We start from the raw sequence: 21,734 nt of genomic DNA on the forward strand, positions 1-21,734 counted from the left end.
TCTAGCTGGAGGATGACACAAGTCACCAACTCATGCGTGGGCTTCTAAAGACGTGGAGTGACTACTACACATGTTCCTTCCAGAAATTGCTATATGATGCGGGCAATCGAGCTTTTCAAACTATGAAATTGTCCCTTTTCAAAAGAAAAAAGAACTATGAAATTGTAGATTTGCCAATAGATTATTTGTCATGAAATCCAGCAGCATAACACGACACAGTAGGTAGCGGACTGTGTCAACAAGCGGAAGAAATCGAGGCGCGTTGATCCATGCATGAATCCACATAATACACCTGCTATTTTATAGCAGCCCCTGCTAGCATCACGTCAATCAATTTACTTTTTAGAAAGAGGGGGATAACCCCATCAACCAGATATTTACTTGGTCAAATTTCTCTCGCAGTAGTTGGGTACTTGTAGGAAGAAAGCAACGATGTTAGTGCTTAGTGGACATTTCCGAGCTAACCAAAAGGAGAGCTATGACGATGGAGCTGAGCAGGAACTTTTCATATGATCTTAGTAAGAGTAGTTAGTTTCCTCCTTGCTACGATTCAATCATGACCAGTTCATTGCATATATAAATCTAAGAATCAGACCAACCTGCTTCTTTTTTGGAGTAAACAGTACTCATAAACTGATTAATTTCTTGGAGGTGTTTGTTTCAGTTCCCATACACTAGTCATCAACCCCCGTGCAAACGCACGGGCTAGTGATTTTGGAAAAAACAACATTTTCTAAAATATCGCATAATTCTGTGGTAATGTCGTAGTCGTCTCGTCCGCCTGATGCCAGCACACACCTCCGGCACGAGCCTGCAGTCCCATGAGACCAACGCAAGAAGAACAGCGAGGAGAAGGAAGGGAGAGGAGGATGCCATCCGATCTTTTTCTCTCTCCTGTGTTTCTGTTTGTGATTGTGGCGTGAGTGATGGTTTGAACATGCAGGGATGTATGAGTTTATATAGGTGCAGCAAGCAGCGCCCAAAATCGTTAGCAATTATAGACTTAGTAAACTGAAACCAACCAATCAATTGAACTGGTCTCTTGCTGCTAATTAAACTACTGCATGTACGCCCATTTAAGACACGTTTGCCATTCAAAGAAGCAATGCAGCGTATACAGACATATAAAGCTATTCTATGGTCATTTGTACGGCTGAGTAGTAATTATGAATGTTTCTCCATCTCACCCAGAGTCGCCACAATGCATGCAGGGTCGATTCCAGGAAAATTCACCACCCATCACTATTAAGGAAAAGATTTTTAAGACAAGAAACATCCGGCACTAGTTTAATTAGATATCATATACTTGGTCATCGTCGGAACAGGTGCGGACGAAACCAGCCAAAGAGCAGTTGAGAAGCCAAGTCATGTAAGGCAATCAATCGTTTTCTTGCTCGATGCCGACATAGATGAAGTCACCTACTCACGCGTAGGCTTGATTCATGGGCGCATGACTTCTAAAGACATATAGAGTGACTACTACCCCTGTTCTTTTCAGTAGTTGATACAGAATCATGTGTGCAATCGACCTTTTCAAACTATGAAATTATATATTTGCCAATAGATTTTTCATGAAATCCAGTAACATAGGGCGACAGAGTAGTTAGCAGATTTGTAGCAGCACCTATACGTTATCATCATGTCAGTCGGATATTTACTTGGTCAGATGTCTCTCGAAGTGGTTGAGTACTTGCAGGAAGAAGCGACGACATTAATGGACGAAGTGCCCAACCAAAAGGAGAGCTGATACAAATGCCATGACGATGGAGAGAAGGAAGTTTCCATATGATCTTAGCAAGACTAGTTAACATCTTCTTGCGAAGAGTTTTATCATGCGTGACCGGTTCAGTGTATAAATCTAACAATCTGGTTAGCCTTCCTGACTAGGTTCATGGCACCAGACCTCACCTGCTTCTTTTGCTATTGTAAATAGTACTCCCTCTATAAAGAAATATAAGAGTTTTTAGATCAGTAAAGTAGTGATCTAAACGCTCTTATATTTGATTACGGAGGGAGTACATCCAATGACAAGACTAGGCCAGGCGGCGAAGTCATAAACAGTTTAATTTCTTGGAGGTGTGTGTTGGCAGTTTTAGTGTAGAAAGAAGTTTCCATTAGATGATTTAATTGCTTCTATCACAAGCATCTTACAAAGAAACAACTCAAATAATAATTGTTTTTCGGACTTAACTATCTACAATAGTTTTGCTGGGGAATGATCAATCAAACTTACAAGAGTTTTGAACCAAAAGGAAGCTAAAACAATACATCCAGGAAAAATAGAACTAACGGCAACCAAAACAGCAAGTTTCGGGGCAATGGAAACGTAAACTACATCTTTCATCACCGGAAAGACAGACCACAGAACAACACCAGCAAGCAACTTTTGCACATTCAACATGCACATTGCAACCTCCGAGCACATTACCATATAATCATATGGTCATATATTCGCTTCTGATTAAATTTTTGCCTAAACTCCTCAAGTTTCCTTTTAATATGCCTAAGCGTTACTGCATCATCTGATGTATGGCTGAGTAGTATATTATGATTATTTATCCATCTCACCCAAGTCGGCACAATGCTTGCAGGGCTGGTTCCATGAAATGTCACCACCCACCACCATAGTTTATTAGATATCATATACTTGGTCATGGTGAGAACTGGTCCTCACGAGGTCAAAGAGGAGCTGATAAAAGCCAAGTGACGTAAAGCAATCGTTTTCTAGGTAGACAAATCCACCTTCTTAGCTTTATCTACTCCTCGCTTCTTTTCAGGTGCTACAGAATGCGTGCAATCAAGCTTTTCAAGCTGTGGCCACTAACATAAGCAAACTATATATTTGTCACCGGATTTGTCACGAACAATACTGTGCACAAGATATGGCATGGGATAAAAATAACATACGCATAATTATACATTGATAGATTGTGTTAGCAGCTTAACATACATATGATTAAAAAGCATGGTTAGAGATATAATGGAATATCTTACCGTCCTCCAAAACCAAGGGAAAAATAAACAGAGAAACTTTGCAATATGAGTCACCTACTGATATACAAAATATTAGGTTGTAAGATGACGTTGTAGTTAACGCATTGTGTCAATGAGGAAGAAATCGAGGTGCATCATTCCATGCATGAATGCAACTAATACACAACTATTATATGTAGCAGCCCCTGTTATCATCACATCAATAAGATATTTACTTGGTCAAAATTTTCTCAAAATGGTAAATTACATTAATCCACGCACACATAACAATGACGATAGGGAGCAGAAACAATTCATGTGATCTTAGTAAGAGTAGTTAACGTTCTCTTGCTAAGAGGTTTATCATGATCATTTCAATGGAAAAATCTGACAATCTAGTCATCCTTTCTTGAGTAGGCTCATGACACAGCTCGCATGCCTCTTTGGTTAGGGTAAACAGCACACCCAATGAATTGGCTGGGTGGCCACTCATAAACTGATTAATTTCTTGGAGGTGTGTGTGTCATTTTGATACAGAAAAGTTGTTTCCCTCATACAAATAAAATGCATCCAGAAAGAAGAATACAGGCCCCAACATCATCCTGGTGGACAACATGAGTGCCTATCTCCGCCACCCACCCTAGACCTACACACTCTCCACGTCCCTGGTAGCCATCGATCGGCACCACATAGAGCAAAGCCCCGAGCGATGGCAGGCGGCAGTGGGATGTCCCTTCTCTCCGCTCCACCCTCTGGTCTCTGTGGGCTAACCCTAGCACCTCACACTACCACCACTGCTAACCCCTGCCTCCGGATGTGGGCCGCTGACCTGAGATTTCGTGGCATGTCTAGTGGTGTCATGGTTCACTTGGTTCGTGCGTGGATCAAGGAACTCTGCCTGGAGCCGGTGCTCTCCCAGAATAGGCAGCATCGTGATCGTCGACCTGTGAGGGGTGATTGCGGTCAGACGGGATGTGGTTGCCCATAGCCTCTGATGGGTGAGGTTCCACCGCAGGTGAGGTACTCCATGCCCCTACCCGTAGTGGTCAGGTGGGTTTGTTTGCGGTCTTTGGCCTGACCGGATCTGGTCAGGGTCGTGGACTTGTGCCAGCTCGAGCCTCACTATGGTTTGATGTCTTTCTCCAGTGACCTCGTACCAACAGCTTGGTGTCAGGGCATGGGTTTGGGGTGTCGTACATAGAGGTGATGGCCCTCGATGGCAGGCTGGACGTCTGGCAAGGGTGCGGGGCGGTCCAGGCAAAAGTTCGGCGCCTCAACGCTGTTGTCTTGGTAGTCACGCAGCTATTGGGGTCGTCGCCATTGTTCTCCCGCCCTCCTAGCTCGGGGTGGAAACCTTTGTCTCCCACCCCCAACGGATGTGGTGGTGGCGGCAATGCGTCATGACCCTCTTGGGTTCGTCATCGGTGAGTGTAGTCACCTTTTAGTCGTAGTGGCGTGTTCAGAATGGTATGCCGATCCAATCGACCCAACCTCAAATCTGGTGACTCACCGTATTGCTTGCACCTATCTTGTACATGCAGCAATATCCTCGTTTCGTCATCTCTGCTCGCTGGTAGGGTCAACGCTCCTTGGTTTAGGTAGAGGGTCCTCTCTAATAGCAGTTGGGCGGTGTCAATCTAACGAAGTCCAGTGTTTTCTTCAAGGTGGCCTATGGTTGAATGTCGTCATCGGTCCTGGTTGAGTCTTCAGGTGGTCCAGCCTCTCATGTGCTTCCTCTCGGCTGCATGCTGGAGGCGTCTAATTGGGCACTTCCGGTGCTTGTTAGAGTGTTTGGCTTGGTTTTCCATGCTTTCTTTCATCATCTTGTATGAGGATTTCCTCGACACCATAGATCGTTCAGCCAAGCGGCCGAAGTCTGATTTGTGATAAAATGCTTCCATGACAGGCTTGTTACGAAGAAACAACTCAAATAATATTCATTTCGGGGGGGGGGGGGGGGGGGCGGGGGGTTAGGTAATAATATTTTCTTTTGTATATTTTTGCATGTTTTCTATATGTATGTTGGAGCAAATTTTTGGTGTGTCCAGTTTCTAAAACTTAGTAAAAAATTATTTTTAGTTCTCAACTTAAGAAAAACAAAAATAATCCTCATAAGTATTTCGATAAAACTAGCCACCTCATCAAATTTCCATCAAAGCAACCGTCAATTGAACTTACATGAGTTCTGAACCAAAAGGAAGCTAAAATATTACAAGCATGAACCGCAAATTTCTTATAGCACACACCACAAAGCAAGAGAGCAGAACAACGACTCCAGGAAGCTACTTTTGCACATTCAACTTTCACATTTAAATCCTGTGCACAATCGGGCTCCCACCATCACAATCGGGCTCCAACCATCGCATACTTCGCATGTATTGCAACATAATCCTAGGTGTTCAACCCTAGCATCAAACATATACTGCATTACCAGATAATTGTGTATTGTTTCCGTTTTGACCTAATAATCTCTTGTTTTGGAACAAGGGGAAAACAACCCAAAATATTGATTTTTCAAAGAGAAATACGAAACATTAGAACCAAAAAAGCATATGAGATCATATCAGTCTGATAAAAATGATATTATCAATTATTCAGAAGGTATAAATACATTCACTCATTACACACACAACAATGGGATGACATATGATCCATTTATTTTATAGATTAGGATGCATATCTACAAACTCAAACATGTCCTTAATTTGCTCACTGGTCCGCCGTGTAATTAGCCAACATTTCACTTAGTTGTGGTTGTTCTCCCAGAACTGAGCCTGGAGCCAGTCTATTGTATTCTTTTCCACCTGAAATGCCTTGGCAAGAACATCATCGGATATTTGTGGGTCTGACCCAAACACCGCATTGGCAATTGTGATAGCCCCTGAGTTCTGGCTGTTGAGCGCGGCAATTGCAACGGCGGGCTTGTGGGGGTTGGGGTTGAATTGGAAGTGGATGAGCCCCACGGGGAAGACGAACACATCACCTTTGTTGAGCACCTTCGAGAGGAACTTGTTTCTGTTTGGGGCGGGCTGGTTGGATGTGACAAAGCCAACGTACAGTGTCCCCTCGAGCACCGTGAGGATCTCAGTGGCGCGAGGGTGCGTATGTGGTGGGTTCTGACCCAAGGGAGCATAGTCGATGCGCGCAATTGAGATGCCGAGGGTGTTGAGTCCAGGAATCTGCATGACGTTGATCAAAGTGACGTTGGATCCAACCTTGTTGGTCACCCTCGGCTTGTCGAGGGCGGCTGCCTTGAAGAAGTCATCAGCGTTGACCTCCATTGGGTTCTTGCAAACAAACCCATTGACACGTACTGGTGCATAGAAGAGATTTATAATGTAAGCTTAGGTCTTACAAAGTTGTTTCGACTTGCATATAATTTCCAGAAATTCATTTCAACGTATTTATTTGGTGAGAACATGATGAGAAACCGGATAGTACCTGGTGAATTCATGTCGGCGACACAAAAGTCCTGGAGGGGGCTAGGATCGGAGGCAGTGGCCTGCCATGAGACCAACGCAAGAAGAACAGCGAGGAGAAGGAAGGAAGAGGAGGATGCCATCTGATCTTTTTCTCTCTCCTGTGTTTCTGTTTGTGATTGTGGCGTGAGTGATGGTTTGAACATGCAGGGATGTATGAGTTTATATAGGTGCAGCGAGCAGCGCCTGAAATCGTTAGAAATTATAGACTTAGTCAAGTGAAACCAACCAACCAGTTGAACTGGTCTCTTGCTGCTAATTAAACTACTGCATATACGCCCATTTAAGACACGTTTTCCCTTCAAAGAAGCAATGCAGCGTATACAGACATATAAAGCTATTCTATGGTGATGTGTATGGCTGAGTAGTAATTATGAATGTTTCTCCATCTCACCCACAGTCGCCACAATGCATGCAGGGTCGATTCCAGGAAAATTAAGAGCAGTCGAGAAGCCAAGTCATGTAAGGCAATCAATCGTTTTCTAGCTCGATGCCGACATAGATGAAGTCGCCTACTCACGCGTAGGCTTGATTCATGGGCGCATGACTTCTGAAGACATATAGAGTGACTACTACCCCTGTTCTTTTCAGTTGTTGATACAGAATCATGTGTGCAATCGACCTTTTCAAACTATGAAATTATATATTTGCCAATAGATTTTTCATGAAATCCAGTAACATAGGGCGACAGAGTAGTTAGCAGATTTGTAGCAGCCCCTATACGTTATCATCACGTCAGTCGGATATTTACTTGGTCAGATGTCTCTCGAAGTGCTTGAGTACTTACAGGAATAAGCGACGACATTAATGGACGAAGTGCCCAACCAAAAGGAGAGCAGGAAGTTTCCATATGATCTTAGTAAGACTAGTTAACATCTTCTTGCGAAGATTTTTATCATGCATGACCAGTTCAGTGTATAAATCTAACAATCTGGTTAGCCTTCCTGACTAGGTTCATGGCACCAGAGCTCACCTGCTTCTTTTTCTATTGTAAATAGTAGTACATCCAATGACAAGACTAGGCCAGGCGGCCAAGTTATAAACAGGTTAATTTCTTGGAGGTGTGTGTTGGCAGTTTTAGTGTAGAAAGAAGTTTCCATTAGATGATTTAATTGCTTCTATCACAAGCATCTTACAAAGAAACAACTCAAATAATAATTATTTTGGGGACTCGGATATCTGCAATAGTTTTGCTGGGGAATGATCAATCAAACTTACAAGAGTTCTGAACCAAAAGGAAGCTAAAATAATACATCCAGGAAAAATAGAACTAACGGCAACCAAAACAGCAAGTTTCGTGGCAATGGAAACGTAAACTACATCTTTCATCACCGGAAAGACAGACCACAAGAACGACTCCAGGAAGCAACTTTTGCACATTCAACATGCACATTGCAACCTCCGAGCACATTACCATATAATCATATGGTCATCTATTCGCTTCTGATTAAAATTTTGCATAAACTCCTCAAGTTTCCTTTTAATATGCCTAAGCGTTACTGCATCATCTGATGTACAGCTGAGTAGTATATTATGATTATTTATCCATCTCACCCAAGTTGGCACAATGCTTGCAGGGCAGGTTCCATGAAAAGTCACCACCCACCACCATAGTTTATTATATATCATATACTTGGTCATGGTGAGAACTAGTCCTCATGAGGTCAAAGAGCAGCTGATAAAAGCCAAGTGACGTAAAGCAATCGTTTTCTACCTAGACAAACTCACCTGCTTAGCTTTATCTACTCCCTCGCTTCTTTTCAGTTGCTACAGAATGCGTGCAATCAAGCTTTTCAAGCTATGGCCACTAACATAAGCAAACTATATATTTGTCACCGGATTTGTCAAGAACAATACTGTGCACAAGATATGGCACGGAATAAAAATATCATACGCATAATTATACATTGATAGATGTGTGTTAGCAGCTTAACATACATATGATTAAAAAGCATGGTTAGAGATATAATGGAATATCTTTCCGTTCTCCAAAACCAAGGGAAAAATAAACAGAGAAACTTTGCAATATGAGTCACCTAGTGATATACAAAATAATAGGTTGGAAGATGATGTTGTAGTTAACACATTGTGCCAATAAGCAAGAAATCAAGGTTCGTCATTCCATGCATGAATGCAACTAATACACAACTACTATATGGAGCAGCCCCTGTTATCATCATATCAATAAGATATTTACTTGGTCCAAATTTTCTCAAAATGGTTAATTACATTAATCCACACACATATAACAATGACGATACGGAGCAGAAACAATTCATGTGATCTTAGTAAGAGTAGTTAACTTCCTCTTGCTAAGAGGTTTATCATGATCATTTCAATGGAAAATCTGACAATCTAGTCCTCCTTTCTTGAGTAGGCTCATGACACACCTCGCATGCCTCTTTTGTTAGAGTAAACAGCAAACCCAATGAGTGGGTTGGGTGGCCACTCATAAACTGATTAATTTCTTGGACGTGTGTGTGTGTGTGTCGTTTTGATACGTAAAAGATGTTTCCCTCAGACAAATAAAATGCATCCAGAAAGAAGAAGACAGGCCCCAACATCATCCTGGTGGACGACATGAGTGCCTATCTCCGCCACCCGCCCTAGACCTAGACATGCTCCACCTCCCTGGTAGCCATCGATCGGCACCACATAGAGCAAAGCCCCGAGCAATGGTAGGCGGCAGTGATATGTCCCTTCTCTCCGCTCCACCCCTTGGTCTCTGTAGGCTAACCCTAGCACCTCACACCACCACCACTGCTATCCCCTGCCTCCGGATGTGGGCCGCTGACCTAAGATTTTGTGGCATGTCTAGTGGTGTCATGGTTCACTTGGTTCGTGCGTGGATCTGGGAACTCTGGCTGGAGCCAGTGCTCTCCCACATCAGGCAGCATCGTGATCGTTGACCTGTGAGGGGTGATTGCGGTCAGATGGGATGTGGTTGCCCATAGCCTCTGATGGGTGAGGTTCCACCACAGGTGAGGTACTCCATGCCCCTACCCGGAATGGTCAGGTGGGTGTGTTGGCGGTCTTAGGCCCGACCGGATCTGGTCATGGTCATGGACTTGGGCCAGCTCAAGCCTCACTATGGCTTGATGTCTTTCTCCAGTGACCTCGTACCAACAGCTTGGTGGCGGGGCATGGGTTTGGGGTGTCATACGTTGAGGCGATGGCCCAGGATGGCAGGCTGGACGTCTGGCAAGGGTGCGGGGTGGTGAAAGCGAAAATTCGGCGCCTCAATGCTGTTGGAGGCGATGTCTTGGTAGTCACACACCTATTGGGGTCGTCGCCATTGTTCTCCCACCCTCTTAGCTCTGGGTGAAAACCCTTGTCCCCCCAACGAATGCAGTGGTGGTGGCAATGCGTCATGACCCTCTTGGGTTCGTCACCGGTGAGTGTAGTCGCCTTTCAGTCACAGTGGCGTGTTCAGAATGGTATGGCGGTCCAATCGACCCAACCAAAAATCTGGTGACCCACCGTATTGCTTGCACCTATCTTGTACATGAAGCAATATCCTCCTTTCATCATCTCTGCTCGCTGGTAGGGTCAACACTCCTTGGTTTAGGCAGAGTGTCCTCCCTAACAACAGTTGGGTGGTGTCGATGTGACGAAGTCCAGTGTTTTCTTCAAGGTGGCCTGTGGTTGAATGTCGTCACCTGTCCTAGTTGAGTCTTCTGGTGGTCCAGCCTCTCCTGTGCTTCCTCTCGGCCGCATGCTGGAGGCGTCTAATTGGGCACTTCCGGTGCTTGTTAGCGTGTTTGGCTTGGTTTTCCATGCTTTCTTTGATCATCTTGTATGAGGATTTCCTCGACACCATATACCGTTCAGCCAAGCGGCCGAAGTCCTTTTTGTGATAAAATGCTTCTATGACAGGCTTGTTACAAAGAAACAACTCAAATAATATTCATTTCGGGGGGGTTTAGGTAATAATCTTTTCTTTTGTATATTTTTGCATGTTTTCTATATGTATGTTGGAGCAAAATTTTGGAATCTGGTCTCTGGTGTGTCCAGTTTCTAAAACTTAGTAAAAAATCTTATTTTTAGTTGTCAACTTAAGAAAAACAAAAATAATGCTCATAAGTATTTTGATAAAATGATCCACCTCATCAAATTTCCATTAAAGCAACCATCAATTGAACTTACAAGAGTTTTGAACCAAAAGGAAGCTAAAATATTACAAGCAGGAACCGCAAATTTCTTATAGCATACACCAGAAAGCAAGAGAGCAGAACAACGACTCCAGGAAGCTAATTTTGCACATTCAACTTCACATTTAAATCCTGAGCACAATCGGGCTCCAACCATCGCATACTTCGCATGTATTGCAACATAATCCTAGGTGTTCAACCCTAGCATCAAACATATACTGGATTACCACATAATCGTGTATTGTTTCCTTTTTTGACCTAATCATCTCTTGTTTCGGAACAAGGGGAAAAGAACCCAAAATATTGATTTTTTAATGAGAAATACGAAACACTAGAACCAAAAAAGCATATGAGATCATATAAGTGTGATAAAAATGATATTGTCAATTATTCAGAAGGTAGAAATACATTCACTCATTACAGACACAACAATGGGATGACATATGCTCCATTTCTTTTATAGATTAGGATGCATATGTACAAACTCAAACATGTCCCTAATTTGCGCACTGGTCTTCCGTGTAATCAGCCAACGTTTCACTTAGTTGTGGTTGTTCTCCCAGAACTGAGCCTGGAGCCAGTCTATTGTATTCTTTTCCACCTGAAACGCCTTGGCAAGAACATCATCGGATATTTGTGGGTCTGACCCAAACACCGCATTGGCAATTGTGATAGCCCCTGGGTTCTGGCTGCTGAGCGCGGCAATTGCAACGGCAAGCTTGTGGGGGTTGGGGTTGAATTGGAAGTGGATGAGCCCCGCGGGGAAGACGAACACATCACCTTTGTTGAGCACCTTCGAGAGGAACTTGTTTCTGTTTGGGGCGGGCTGGTTGGATGTGACAAAGCCAACGTACAGTGTCCCCTCGAGCACCGTGAGGATCTCAGTGGCGCGAGGGTGCGTATGTGGTGGGTTTTGACCCAAGGGAGCATAGTCGATGCGCGCAATTGAGATGCCGAGGGTGTTGAGTCCAGCAATCTGCATGACGTTGATCAAAGTGACGTTGGATCCAACCTTGTTGGTCACCCTAGGCTTGTCGAGGGCGGCTGCCTTGAAGAAGTTGTCAGCGTTGACCTCCATTGGGTTCTTGCAAACAAACCCATTGACACGTACTGGTGCATAGAAAAGATTTATAATGTAAGCTTAGGTCTTACAAAGTAGTTTGAACATGCATATAATTTTCAGAAATTCATTTCAACATATGTATTTGGTGTAAGCTTAGGTCTTACAAAGTTGTTTCGACTTGCATATAATTTCTAGAAATTCATTTCAACAAATTTATTTGGTGAGAACGTGATGAGAAACCGGATAGTACCTGGTGAATTCATGTCGGCGACACAAAAGTCCTGGAGGGGGCTAGGATCGGAGGCAGTGGCCTGCCATGAGACCAGCGCGAGAAGAACAGCGAGGAGAAGGAAGGAAGAGGGTGATGCCATCTGATTTTTTCTCTCTCCTGTTTTTCTGTTTGTGATTGTGGCGTGGGTGATGGTTTGGACATGCAGGGATGTATGAGTTTATATAGGTCCAGCGAGCAGCGCCTGAAATCGTTAGCAATTATAGACTTAGTCAAGTGAAACCAACCAACCAATTGAACTGGTCTCTTGCTGCTAATTAAACTACTGCATATACGCCAATTTAAGACATGTTTTCCCTTCAAAGAAGCAATGCAGCGTATACAGCTATATAAAGCTATTATATGGTGATGTGTACGGCTGACTAGTAATTATGAATGTTTCTCCATCTCACCCGAGTCACCACAATGCAAGCAGGGTCGATTCCAGGAAAATTCACCACCCATCACTATTAAGGAAAAGATTTTTAAGACAAGAAACATCCGGCACTAGTTTAATTAGATATCATATACTTGGTCATAGTCGGAACCGGTGCAGACGAAACCAGTCAAAGAGCAGTTGAGGAGCCAAGTCATGTAAGGCAATCAATCGTTTTCTAGCTCGATGCCGACATAGATGAAGTCACCTACTCACGTGTAGGCTTGATTCATGGGCGCATGACTACTACCCTGTTCTTTTCAGTAGTTGATACAGAATCATGTGTGCAATCTACCTTTTCAAACTATGAAATTATATATTTGCCAATAGATTTTTCATGAAATCCAGTAACATAGGGCGACAGAGTTGTTAGCGGATTTTTAGCAGCCCCTATACGTTATCATCATGTCGGTCGGATATTTACTTGGTCAGATATCTCTCAAAGTGGTTGAGTACTTGCAGGAAGAAGCGACGACATTAATGGACGAAGTGACCAAACAAAAGGAGAGCTGATACAAATGCCATGACGATGGAGAGCAGGAAGTTTCCATATGATCTTAGCAAGACTAGTTAACATCTTCTTGCGAAGAGTTTTATCATGCATGACCAATTCAGTGTATAAATCTAACAATCTGGTTAGCCTTCCTGACTAGGTTTGTCGCACCACACCTCACCTGCTTCTTTTGCTATTGTAAATAGTACTCCCTCTGTAAAGAAATATAAGAGCTTTCAGATCACTAAAGTAGTGATCTAAATGTTCTTATATTTGTTTACGGAGGGAGTACATCCAATGACAAGACTAGGCCAGGCGGCTAAGTCATAAACGGATTAATTTCTTGGAGGTGTGTGTTGGCAGTTTTAGTGTAGAAAGAAGTTTCCGTTAGATGATTTAATTGCTTCTATCACAAGCATCTTACAAAGAAACAACTCAAATAATAATTGTTTTTGGGACTCGGATATCTGCAATAGATTTGCTGGGGAATGATCAATCAAACTTACAAGAGTTTTGAACCAAAAGGAAGCTAAAACAATAAATCCTGGAAAAATAGAAATAACGGCAACCAAAATAGCAAGTTTCGTGGCAATGGAAACATCTTTCATCACCGGAAAGACAGACCACAAGAACGACTCCAGGAAGCAACTTTTGCACATTCAACATGCACATTGCAACCTCCGAGCACATTACCATATAATCATATGGTCATCTATTCGCTTCTGATTAAATTTTTGCATAAACTCCTCAAGTTTCCTTTTAATATGCCTAAGCGTTACTGCATCATCTGATGTACGGCTGAGTAGTATATTATAATTATTTATCCATCTCACCCAAGTCGGCACAATGCTTGCAGGGCTGGTTCCATGAAAAGTCACCACCCACCACCATAGTTTATTACATATCATATACTTGGTCATTGGTGAGAATTGGTCCTCACGAGGTCAAAGAGCAGCTGATAAAAGCCAAGTGACGTAAAGCAATCGTTTGCTACCTAGACAAAGTCACCTGCTTAGCTTTATCTACTCCCTCGCTACTTTTCAGTTGCTACAGAATGCGTGCAATCAAGCTTTTCAAGCTGTGGCCACTAACATAAGCAAACTATATATTTGTCACCGGATTTGTCACGAACAATACTGTGCACAAGATATGGCATGGGATAAAAATAACATACACATAATTATACATTGATAGATGTGTGTTAGCAGCTTAACATACATATGATTAAAATGCATGGTTGAAGATGTAATGGAATATCTTACCGTCCTCCTAAACCAAGGGAAAAATTAACAGAGATACTTTGCAATATGGGTCACCTAGTGATATACAAAATATTAGGTTGGAAGATGACGTTGTAGTTAACGCATTGTGTCAATGAGGAAGAAATCGAGGTGCATCATTCCATGCATGAATGCAACTAATACACAACAATTATATGTAGCAGCCCCTGTTATCATCACATCAATAAGATATTTACTTGGTCAAAATTTTCTCAGAATGGTTAATTACATTAATCCACGCACGCATAACACTGACGATAGGGAGCAGAAACAATTCATGTGATCTTAGTAAGAGTAGTTAACGTCCTCTTGCTAAGAGGTTTATCATGATCATTTCAATGGAAAAATCTGACAATCTAGTCGTCCTTTCTTGAGTAGGCTCATGACACACCTCGCATGCCTCTTTTGTTAGAGTAAACAGCACACCCAATGAATTGGCTGGGTGGCCACTCATAAACTGATTAATTTCTTGGAGGTGTGTGTGTGTGTGTCATTTTGATACAGAAAAGATGTTTCCCTCATACAATTAAAATGCATCCAGAAATAAGAATACAGGCCCCAACATCATCCTGGTGGACGACATGAGTGCCTATCTCCTCCACCCGCCCTACACCTACACACTCTCCACCTCCCTGGTAGCCATCCATCGGCACCACATAGAGCAAAGCCCCGAGCGATGGCAGGCGGCAGTGGGATGTCCCTTCTCTCCGCTCCACCCCCTGGTCTCTGTGGGCTAACCCTAGCACCTCACACCACCACCACTGCTATCCCCTGCCTCCGGATGTGGGCCGCTGACCTGAGATTTCGTGGCATGTCTAGTGGTGTCATGGTTCACTTGGTTCGTGCGTGGATCAGGGAACTCTGCCTGGAGCCGGTGCTCTCCCAGATCAGGCAGCATCGTGATCATCGACCTGTGAGGGGTGATTAAGGTCAGACGGGATGTGGTTGCCCATAGCCTCTGATGGGTGAGGTTCCACCGCAGGTGAGGTACTCCATGCCCCTACCCGGAATGGTCAGGTGGGTTTGCTGGCGGTCTTAGGCCCGACCGGATATGGTCATGGTCGTGGACTTGGGCCAGCTCGAGCCTCACTATGGTTTGATGTCTTTCTCCTGTGACCCCGTACCTAAAACTTGGTGGCGAGGCATTGGTTTGGTGTGTCATATGTTGAGGCGATGGCCCTGGATGGCAGGTTGGACGTCTGGCAAGGGTGTGGGGCGGTCCAAGCGAAAGTTCGGCGCCTCAATGCTGTTGGGGGCGATGTCTTGGTAGTCACGCACCTCTTTGGGTCGTCGCCATTGTTCTCCCGCCCTCCTAGCTCAGGCTGAAAACCTTTGCCCCCCCCCCCCCCACCCCCCGACGGATGCGGTGGTGGTGGCAGTGCGTCATAACCCTCTTGGGTTCGTCATCGGTGAGTGTAGTCGCCTTTCAGTCGCAGTGGCGTGTTCAGAATGGTATGGCAATCCAATCGAACCAACCTCTTGGTGACTCACCGTATTGCTTGCACCTATCTTGTACATGCAGAAATATCCTCCTTTCATCATCTCTGCTCGCTGGTAGGGTCAACGCTCCTTGGTTTAGGCAGAGGGTTCTCTCTAACAGCAGTTGGGTGGTGTCGATGTGACGAAGTCCAGTGTTTTCTTCTAGGTGGCCTGTCGTTGAATGTCGTCGTCGGTCCTGGTTGAGTCTTTAGGTGGTCCAGCCTCTCATGTGCTTCCTCTCGGCTGCATGCTGGAGGCGTCTAATTAGGCACTTCCGGTGCTTGTTAGCGCGTTTGGCTTGGTTTTCCATGCTTTCTTTGATCATCTTGTATGAGGATTTCCTCGACACCATATATCGTTCAGCCAAGCGGCCGAAGTCCTTTTTGTGATAAAATGCTTCTATAACAGGCTTGTTACAAAGAAACAACTCAAATAATATTCATTTCGGGGGGGTTTAGGTAATAGTCTTTTCTTTTGTATATTTTTGCATGTTTTCTATATGTATGTTGGAGCAAATTTTTGGAATCTGGTCTCTGGTGTGTCCAGTTTCTAAAACTTAGTAAAAGTCTTATTTTTAGTTGTCAACTTAAGAAAAACAAAAATAATGCTCATAAGTATTTTGATAAAACGATCCACCTCATCAAATTTCCATTAAAGCAACCATCAATTGAACTTACAAGAGTTTTGAACCAAAAGGAAGCTAAAATAGTACAAGCAGGAACCGCAAATTTCTTATAGCATACACCAGAAAGCAAGAGAGCAGAACAACGACTCCAGGAAGCTACTTTTGCACATTCAACTTCACATTTAAATCCTGAGCACAATCGGGCTCCAACCATCGCATACTTCGCATGTATTGCAACATAATCCTAGGTGTTCAACCCTAGCATCAAACATATACTGGATTACAAGATAATCGTGTATTGTTTCCTTTTTTGACCTAATCATCTCTTGTTTCGGAACAAGGGGAAAAGAACCCAAAATATTGATTTTTTAATGAGAAATACGAAACATTAGAACCAAAAAAGCATATGAGATCATATCAGTGTGATAAAAAAATGATATTGTCAATTATTCAGAAGGTAGAAATAAATTCACTCATTACAGACACAACAATGGGATGACATATGCTCCATTTATTTTATAGATTAGGATGCATATCTACAAACTCAAACATGTCCCTAATTTGCGCACTGGTCCTTCGTGTAATCAGCCAACGTTTCACTTAGTTGTGGTTGTTCTCCCAGAACTGAGCCTGGAGCCAGTCTATTGTATTCTTTTCCACCTGAAACGCCTTGGCAAGAACATCATCGGATATTTGTGGGTCTGACCCAAACACCGCATTGGCAATTGTGATAGCCCCTGGGTTCTGGCTGCTGAGCGCGGCAATTGCAACGGCGGGCTTGTGGGGGTTGGGGTTGAATTGGAAGTGGATGAGCCCCACGGGGAAGACGAACACATCACCTTTGTTGAGCACCTTCGAGAGGAACTTGTTTCTGTTTGGCGCGGGCTGGTTGGATGTGACAAAGCCAACGTACAGTGTCCCCTCGAGCACCGTGAGGATCTCAGTGGCGCGAGGGTGCGTATGTGGTGGGTTTTGACCCAAGGGAGCATAGTCGATGCGCGCAATTGAGATGCCGAGGGTGTTGAGTCCAGCAATCTGCATGACGTTGATCAAAGTGACGTTGGATCCAACCTTGTTGGTCACCCTAGGCTTGTCGAGGGCGGCTGCCTTGAAGAAGTCATCAGCGTTGACCTTCATTGGGTTCTTGCAAACAAACCCATTGACACGTACTGGTGCATAGAAAAGATTTATAATGTAAGCCTAGGTCTTACAAAGTAGTTTGAACATGCATATAATTTTCAGAAATTCATTTCAACATATGTATTTGGTGTAAGCTTAGGTCTTACAAAGTTGTTTCGACTTGCATATAATTTCTAGAAATTCATTTCAACAAATTTATTTGGTGAGAACGTGATGAGAAACCGGATAGTACCTGGTGAATTCATGTCGGCGACACAAAAGTCCTGGAGGGGGCTAGGATCGGAGGCAGTGGCCTGCCATGAGACCAACGCAAGAAGAACAGCAAGGAGAAGGAAGGAAGAGGATGATGCCATCTGATCTTTTTCTCTCTCCTGTGTTTCTGTTTGTGATTGTGGCGTGAGTGATGGTTTGAACATGCAGGGATGTATGAGTTTATATAGGTGCAGCGAGCAGCGCCTGAAATCGTTAGCAATTATAGACTTAGTCAAGTGAAACCAACCAACCAATTGAACTGGTCTCTTGCTGCTAATTAAACTACTGCATATACGCCCATTTAAGACACGTTTTCCCTTCAAAGAAGCAATGCAGCGTATACAGCCATATAAAGCTATTATATGGTGATGTGTACGGCTGACTAGTAATTATGAATGTTTCTCCATCTCACCTGAGTCACCACAATGCATGCAGGGTCGATTCCAGGAAAATTCACCACCCATCACTATTAAGGAAAAGATTTTTAAGACAAGAAACATCCGGCACTAGTTTAATTAGATATCATATACTTGGTCATAGTCGGAACCGGTGCGGACGAAACAAGTCAAAGAGCAGTTGAGGAGCCAAGTCATGTAAGGCAATCAATCGTTTTCTAGCTCGATGCCGACATAGATGAAGTCACCTACTCACGCGTAGGCTTGACTGATGGGCGCATGACTACTACCCCTGTTCTTTTCAGTAGTTGATACAGAATCATGTGTGCAATCTACCTTTTCAAACTATGAAATTATATATTTGCCAATAGATTTTTCATGAAATCCAGTAACATAGGGCGACAGAGTTGTTAGCGGATTTGTAGCAGCCCCTATACGTTATCGTCATGTCAGTCGGATATTTACTTGGTCAGATATCTCTCGAAGTGGTTGAGTACTTGCAGTAAGAAGCGACGACATTAATGGACGAAGTGACCAAACAAAAGGAGAGCTGATACAAATGCCATGACGATGGAGAGCAGGAAGTTTCCATATGATCTTAGCAGGACTAGTTAACATCTTCTTGCGAAGAGTTTTATCATGCATGACCAGTTCAGTGTATAAATCTAACAATCTGGTTAGCCTTCCTGACTAGGTTCGTGGCACCACACCTCACCTGCTTCTTTTGCTATTGTAAATAGTACTCCCTCTGTAAAGAAATATAAGAGCTTTCAGATCACTAAAGTAGTGATCTAGACGCTCTTATATTTGTTTACGGAAGGAGTACATCCAATGACAAGACTAGGCCAGGCAGCCAAGTCATAAACGGATTAATTTCTTGGAGGTGTGTGTTGGCAGTTTTAGTGTAGAAAGAAGTTTCCATTAGATGATTTAATTGCTTCTATGACAAGCATCTTACAAAGAAACAACTCAAATAATAATTGTTTTTGGGACTCGGATATCTGCAATAGTTTTGCTGGGGAATGATCAATCAAACTTACAAGAGTTTTGAACCAAAAGGAAGCTAAAACAATCAATCCAGGAAAAATAGAACTAACGGCAACCAAAATAGCAAGTTTCGTGGCAATGGAAACATCTTTCATCACCGGAAAGACAGACCACAAGAAGGACTCCAGGAAGCAACTTTTGCACATTCAACATGCACATTGCAACCTGCGAGGACATTACCATATAATCATATGGTCATCTATTCGCTTTTGATTAAATTTTTGCATAAACTCCTCAAGTTTCCTTTTAATAAGCCTAAGCGTTACTGCATCATCTGATGTACGGCTGAGTAGTATATTATAATTATTTATCCATCTCACCCTAGTCGGCACAATGCTTGCAGGGCTGGTTCCATGAAAAGTCACCACCCACCACCATAGTTTATTACATATCATATACTTGGTCATTGGTGAGAATTGGTCCTCACAAGGTCAAAGAGCAGCTGATAAAAGCCAAGTGACGTAAAGCAATCGTTTTCTACCTAGACAAAGTCACCTGCTTAGCTTTATCTACTCCCTCGCTACTTTTCAGTTGCTACAGAATGCATGCAATCAAGCTTTTCAAGCTGTGGCCACTAACATAAGCAAACTATATATTTGTCACCGAATTTGTCACGAACAATACTGTGCACAAGATATGGCATGGGATAAAAATAACATACACATAATTATACATTGATAGATGTGTGTTAGCAGCTTAACATACATATGATTAAAATGCATGGTTGGAGATGTAATGGAATATCTTACCGTCCTCCTAAACCAAGGGAAAAATTAACATAGATACTTTGCAATATGGGTCACCTAGTGATATACAAAATATTAGGTTGGAAGATGACGTTGTAGTTAACGCATTGTGTCAATGAGGAAGAAATCGAGGTGCGTCATTCCATGCATGAATGCAACTAATACACAACAATTATATGTAGCAGCCCCTGTTATCATCACATCAATAAGATATTTACTTGGTCAAAATTTTCTCAGAATGGTTACTTACATTAATCCACGCACGCATAACAATGACGATAGGGAGCAGAAACAATTCATGTGATCTTAGTAAGAGTAGTTAACGTCCTCTTGCTAAGAGGTTTATCATGATCATTTCAATGGAAAAATCTGACAATCTAGTCGTCCTTTCTTGAGTAGGCTCATGACACACCTCGCATGCCTCTTTTGTTAGAGTAAACAGCACACCCAATGAATTGGCTGGGTGGCCACTCATAAACTGATTAATTTCTTGGAGGTGTGTGTGTTGGAAATATGCCCTAGAGGCAATAATAAATAGGTTATTATTATATTTCCTTGTTCATGATAATCGTTTATTATCCATGCTAGAATTGTATTGATAGGAAACTCATATACATGTGTGGATACATTGACAACACCATGTCCCTAGTAAGCCTCTAGGAGACTAGCTCGTTGATCAATAGATGGTTACGGTTTCCTGACCATGGACATTGGATGTCGTTGATAACGGGATCACACCATTAGGAGAATGATGTGATGGACAAGACCCAATCCTAAGCATAGCACAAGATCGTGTAGTTCGTTTGCTCAGAGCTTTTCTAATGTCAAGTATCACTTCCTTAGACCATGAGATTGTGCAACTCCCGGATACCGTAGGAATGCTTTGGGTGTACCAAACGTCACAACGTAACTGGGTGGCTATAAAGGTGCACTACAGGTATCTCCGAAAGTGTCTGTTGGGTTGGCACGAATCGAGACTGGGATTTGTCACTCCGTGTAAACGGAGAGGTATCTCTGGGCCCACTCGGTAGGACATCATCATAATGTGCACAATGTGACCAAGGAGTTGATCACGGGATGATGTGAGTTACGGAACGAGTAAAGAGACTTGCCGGTAACGAGATTGAACAAGGTATCGGGATACCCACGATCGAATCTCGGGCAAGTACCATACCGATAGACAAAGGGAATTGCATACGGGATTGATTTAATCCTCGACATCGTGGTTCATCCGATGAGATCATCGAGGAGCATGTGGGAGCCAACATGGGTATCCAGATCCCGCTATTGGTTATTGACCGGAGAGTCGTCTCGGTCATGTCTGCATGTCTCCCGAACCCGTAGAGTCTACACACTTAAGGTTCGGTGACGCTAGGGTTGTAGAGATATTAGTATGCGGTAACCCGAAAGTTTTTCGGAGTCCCGGATGAGATCCCGGACGTCATGAGGAGTTCCGGAATGGTCCGGAGGTAAAGATTTATATATGGGAAGTCTTGTTTTGGTCGCCGGAAAAGTTTCGCACTTTATCGGTATTGTACCGGGAGTGCCGAAAGGGGTCCGGGGGTCCACCAAGGGGGTCCACCAGCCCCGGGGGGGGCACATGGACTGTAGGGGGTGCGTCTTGGCCTATATGGGCCAAGGGCACCAGCCCCAAGAGGCCCATGCGCCAAGAGATAAGAAAAACGGAGAGTCCTAAAGGGGGAAGGCACCTCCGAGGTGCCTTGGGGAGGAAGGACTCCTCCCTGGCCGCACCCTTCCTTGGAGGAAGGGCCAAGGCTGCGCCCCCCACCCCCCCCCCCCCTCTCCCTTGGCCCTATATATAGTGGGGGGTAGGGAGGGCAGCAACAACCTAAGCCCTGGCGCCTCCCTCTCCCTCCCGTGACACCTCTTCCTCCCCGCTTGCGCTT

General features: G+C 43.6%; 3 protein-coding genes across 3 annotated transcripts; all 3 read right to left on the reverse strand.

The window, feature by feature from the left end:
• Positions 1-5,565: 5,565 nt before the first annotated feature.
• Positions 5,566-6,583, reverse strand: LOC141021579 (germin-like protein 8-11). The gene is made up of 2 exons (XM_073497417.1): positions 6,415-6,583; positions 5,566-6,286 (listed from the first exon to the last, which is right to left on the reverse strand). Exons 1-2 carry the CDS (start codon positions 6,533-6,535, stop codon positions 5,718-5,720), a joined length of 690 nt encoding a protein of 229 aa, XP_073353518.1. The 5' UTR covers positions 6,536-6,583; the 3' UTR covers positions 5,566-5,717.
• A 4,384-nt stretch (positions 6,584-10,967) lies between these two features.
• On the reverse strand, positions 10,968-12,081 carry LOC109775760 (germin-like protein 8-5). Its single transcript, XM_040397908.3, has 2 exons — positions 11,917-12,081; positions 10,968-11,713 (listed from the first exon to the last, which is right to left on the reverse strand). Exons 1-2 carry the CDS (start codon positions 12,035-12,037, stop codon positions 11,145-11,147), a joined length of 690 nt encoding a protein of 229 aa, XP_040253842.2. The 5' UTR covers positions 12,038-12,081; the 3' UTR covers positions 10,968-11,144.
• Positions 12,082-16,015: 3,934 nt separating this feature from the next.
• On the reverse strand, positions 16,016-17,843 carry LOC109744939 (germin-like protein 8-11). Its single transcript, XM_040397906.3, has 2 exons — positions 17,620-17,843; positions 16,016-17,416 (listed from the first exon to the last, which is right to left on the reverse strand). The coding sequence occupies exons 1-2, from the start codon at positions 17,801-17,803 to the stop codon at positions 16,848-16,850; spliced, it is 753 nt and encodes a 250-aa protein (XP_040253840.2). The 5' UTR covers positions 17,804-17,843; the 3' UTR covers positions 16,016-16,847.
• Between the last annotated feature and the right edge of the window lie 3,891 nt (positions 17,844-21,734).

The sequence above is a fragment of the Aegilops tauschii genome, chromosome 4, assembly GCF_002575655.3.
Source record: "Aegilops tauschii subsp. strangulata cultivar AL8/78 chromosome 4, Aet v6.0, whole genome shotgun sequence".
Lineage (NCBI taxonomy): Eukaryota > Viridiplantae > Streptophyta > Magnoliopsida > Poales > Poaceae > Aegilops > Aegilops tauschii.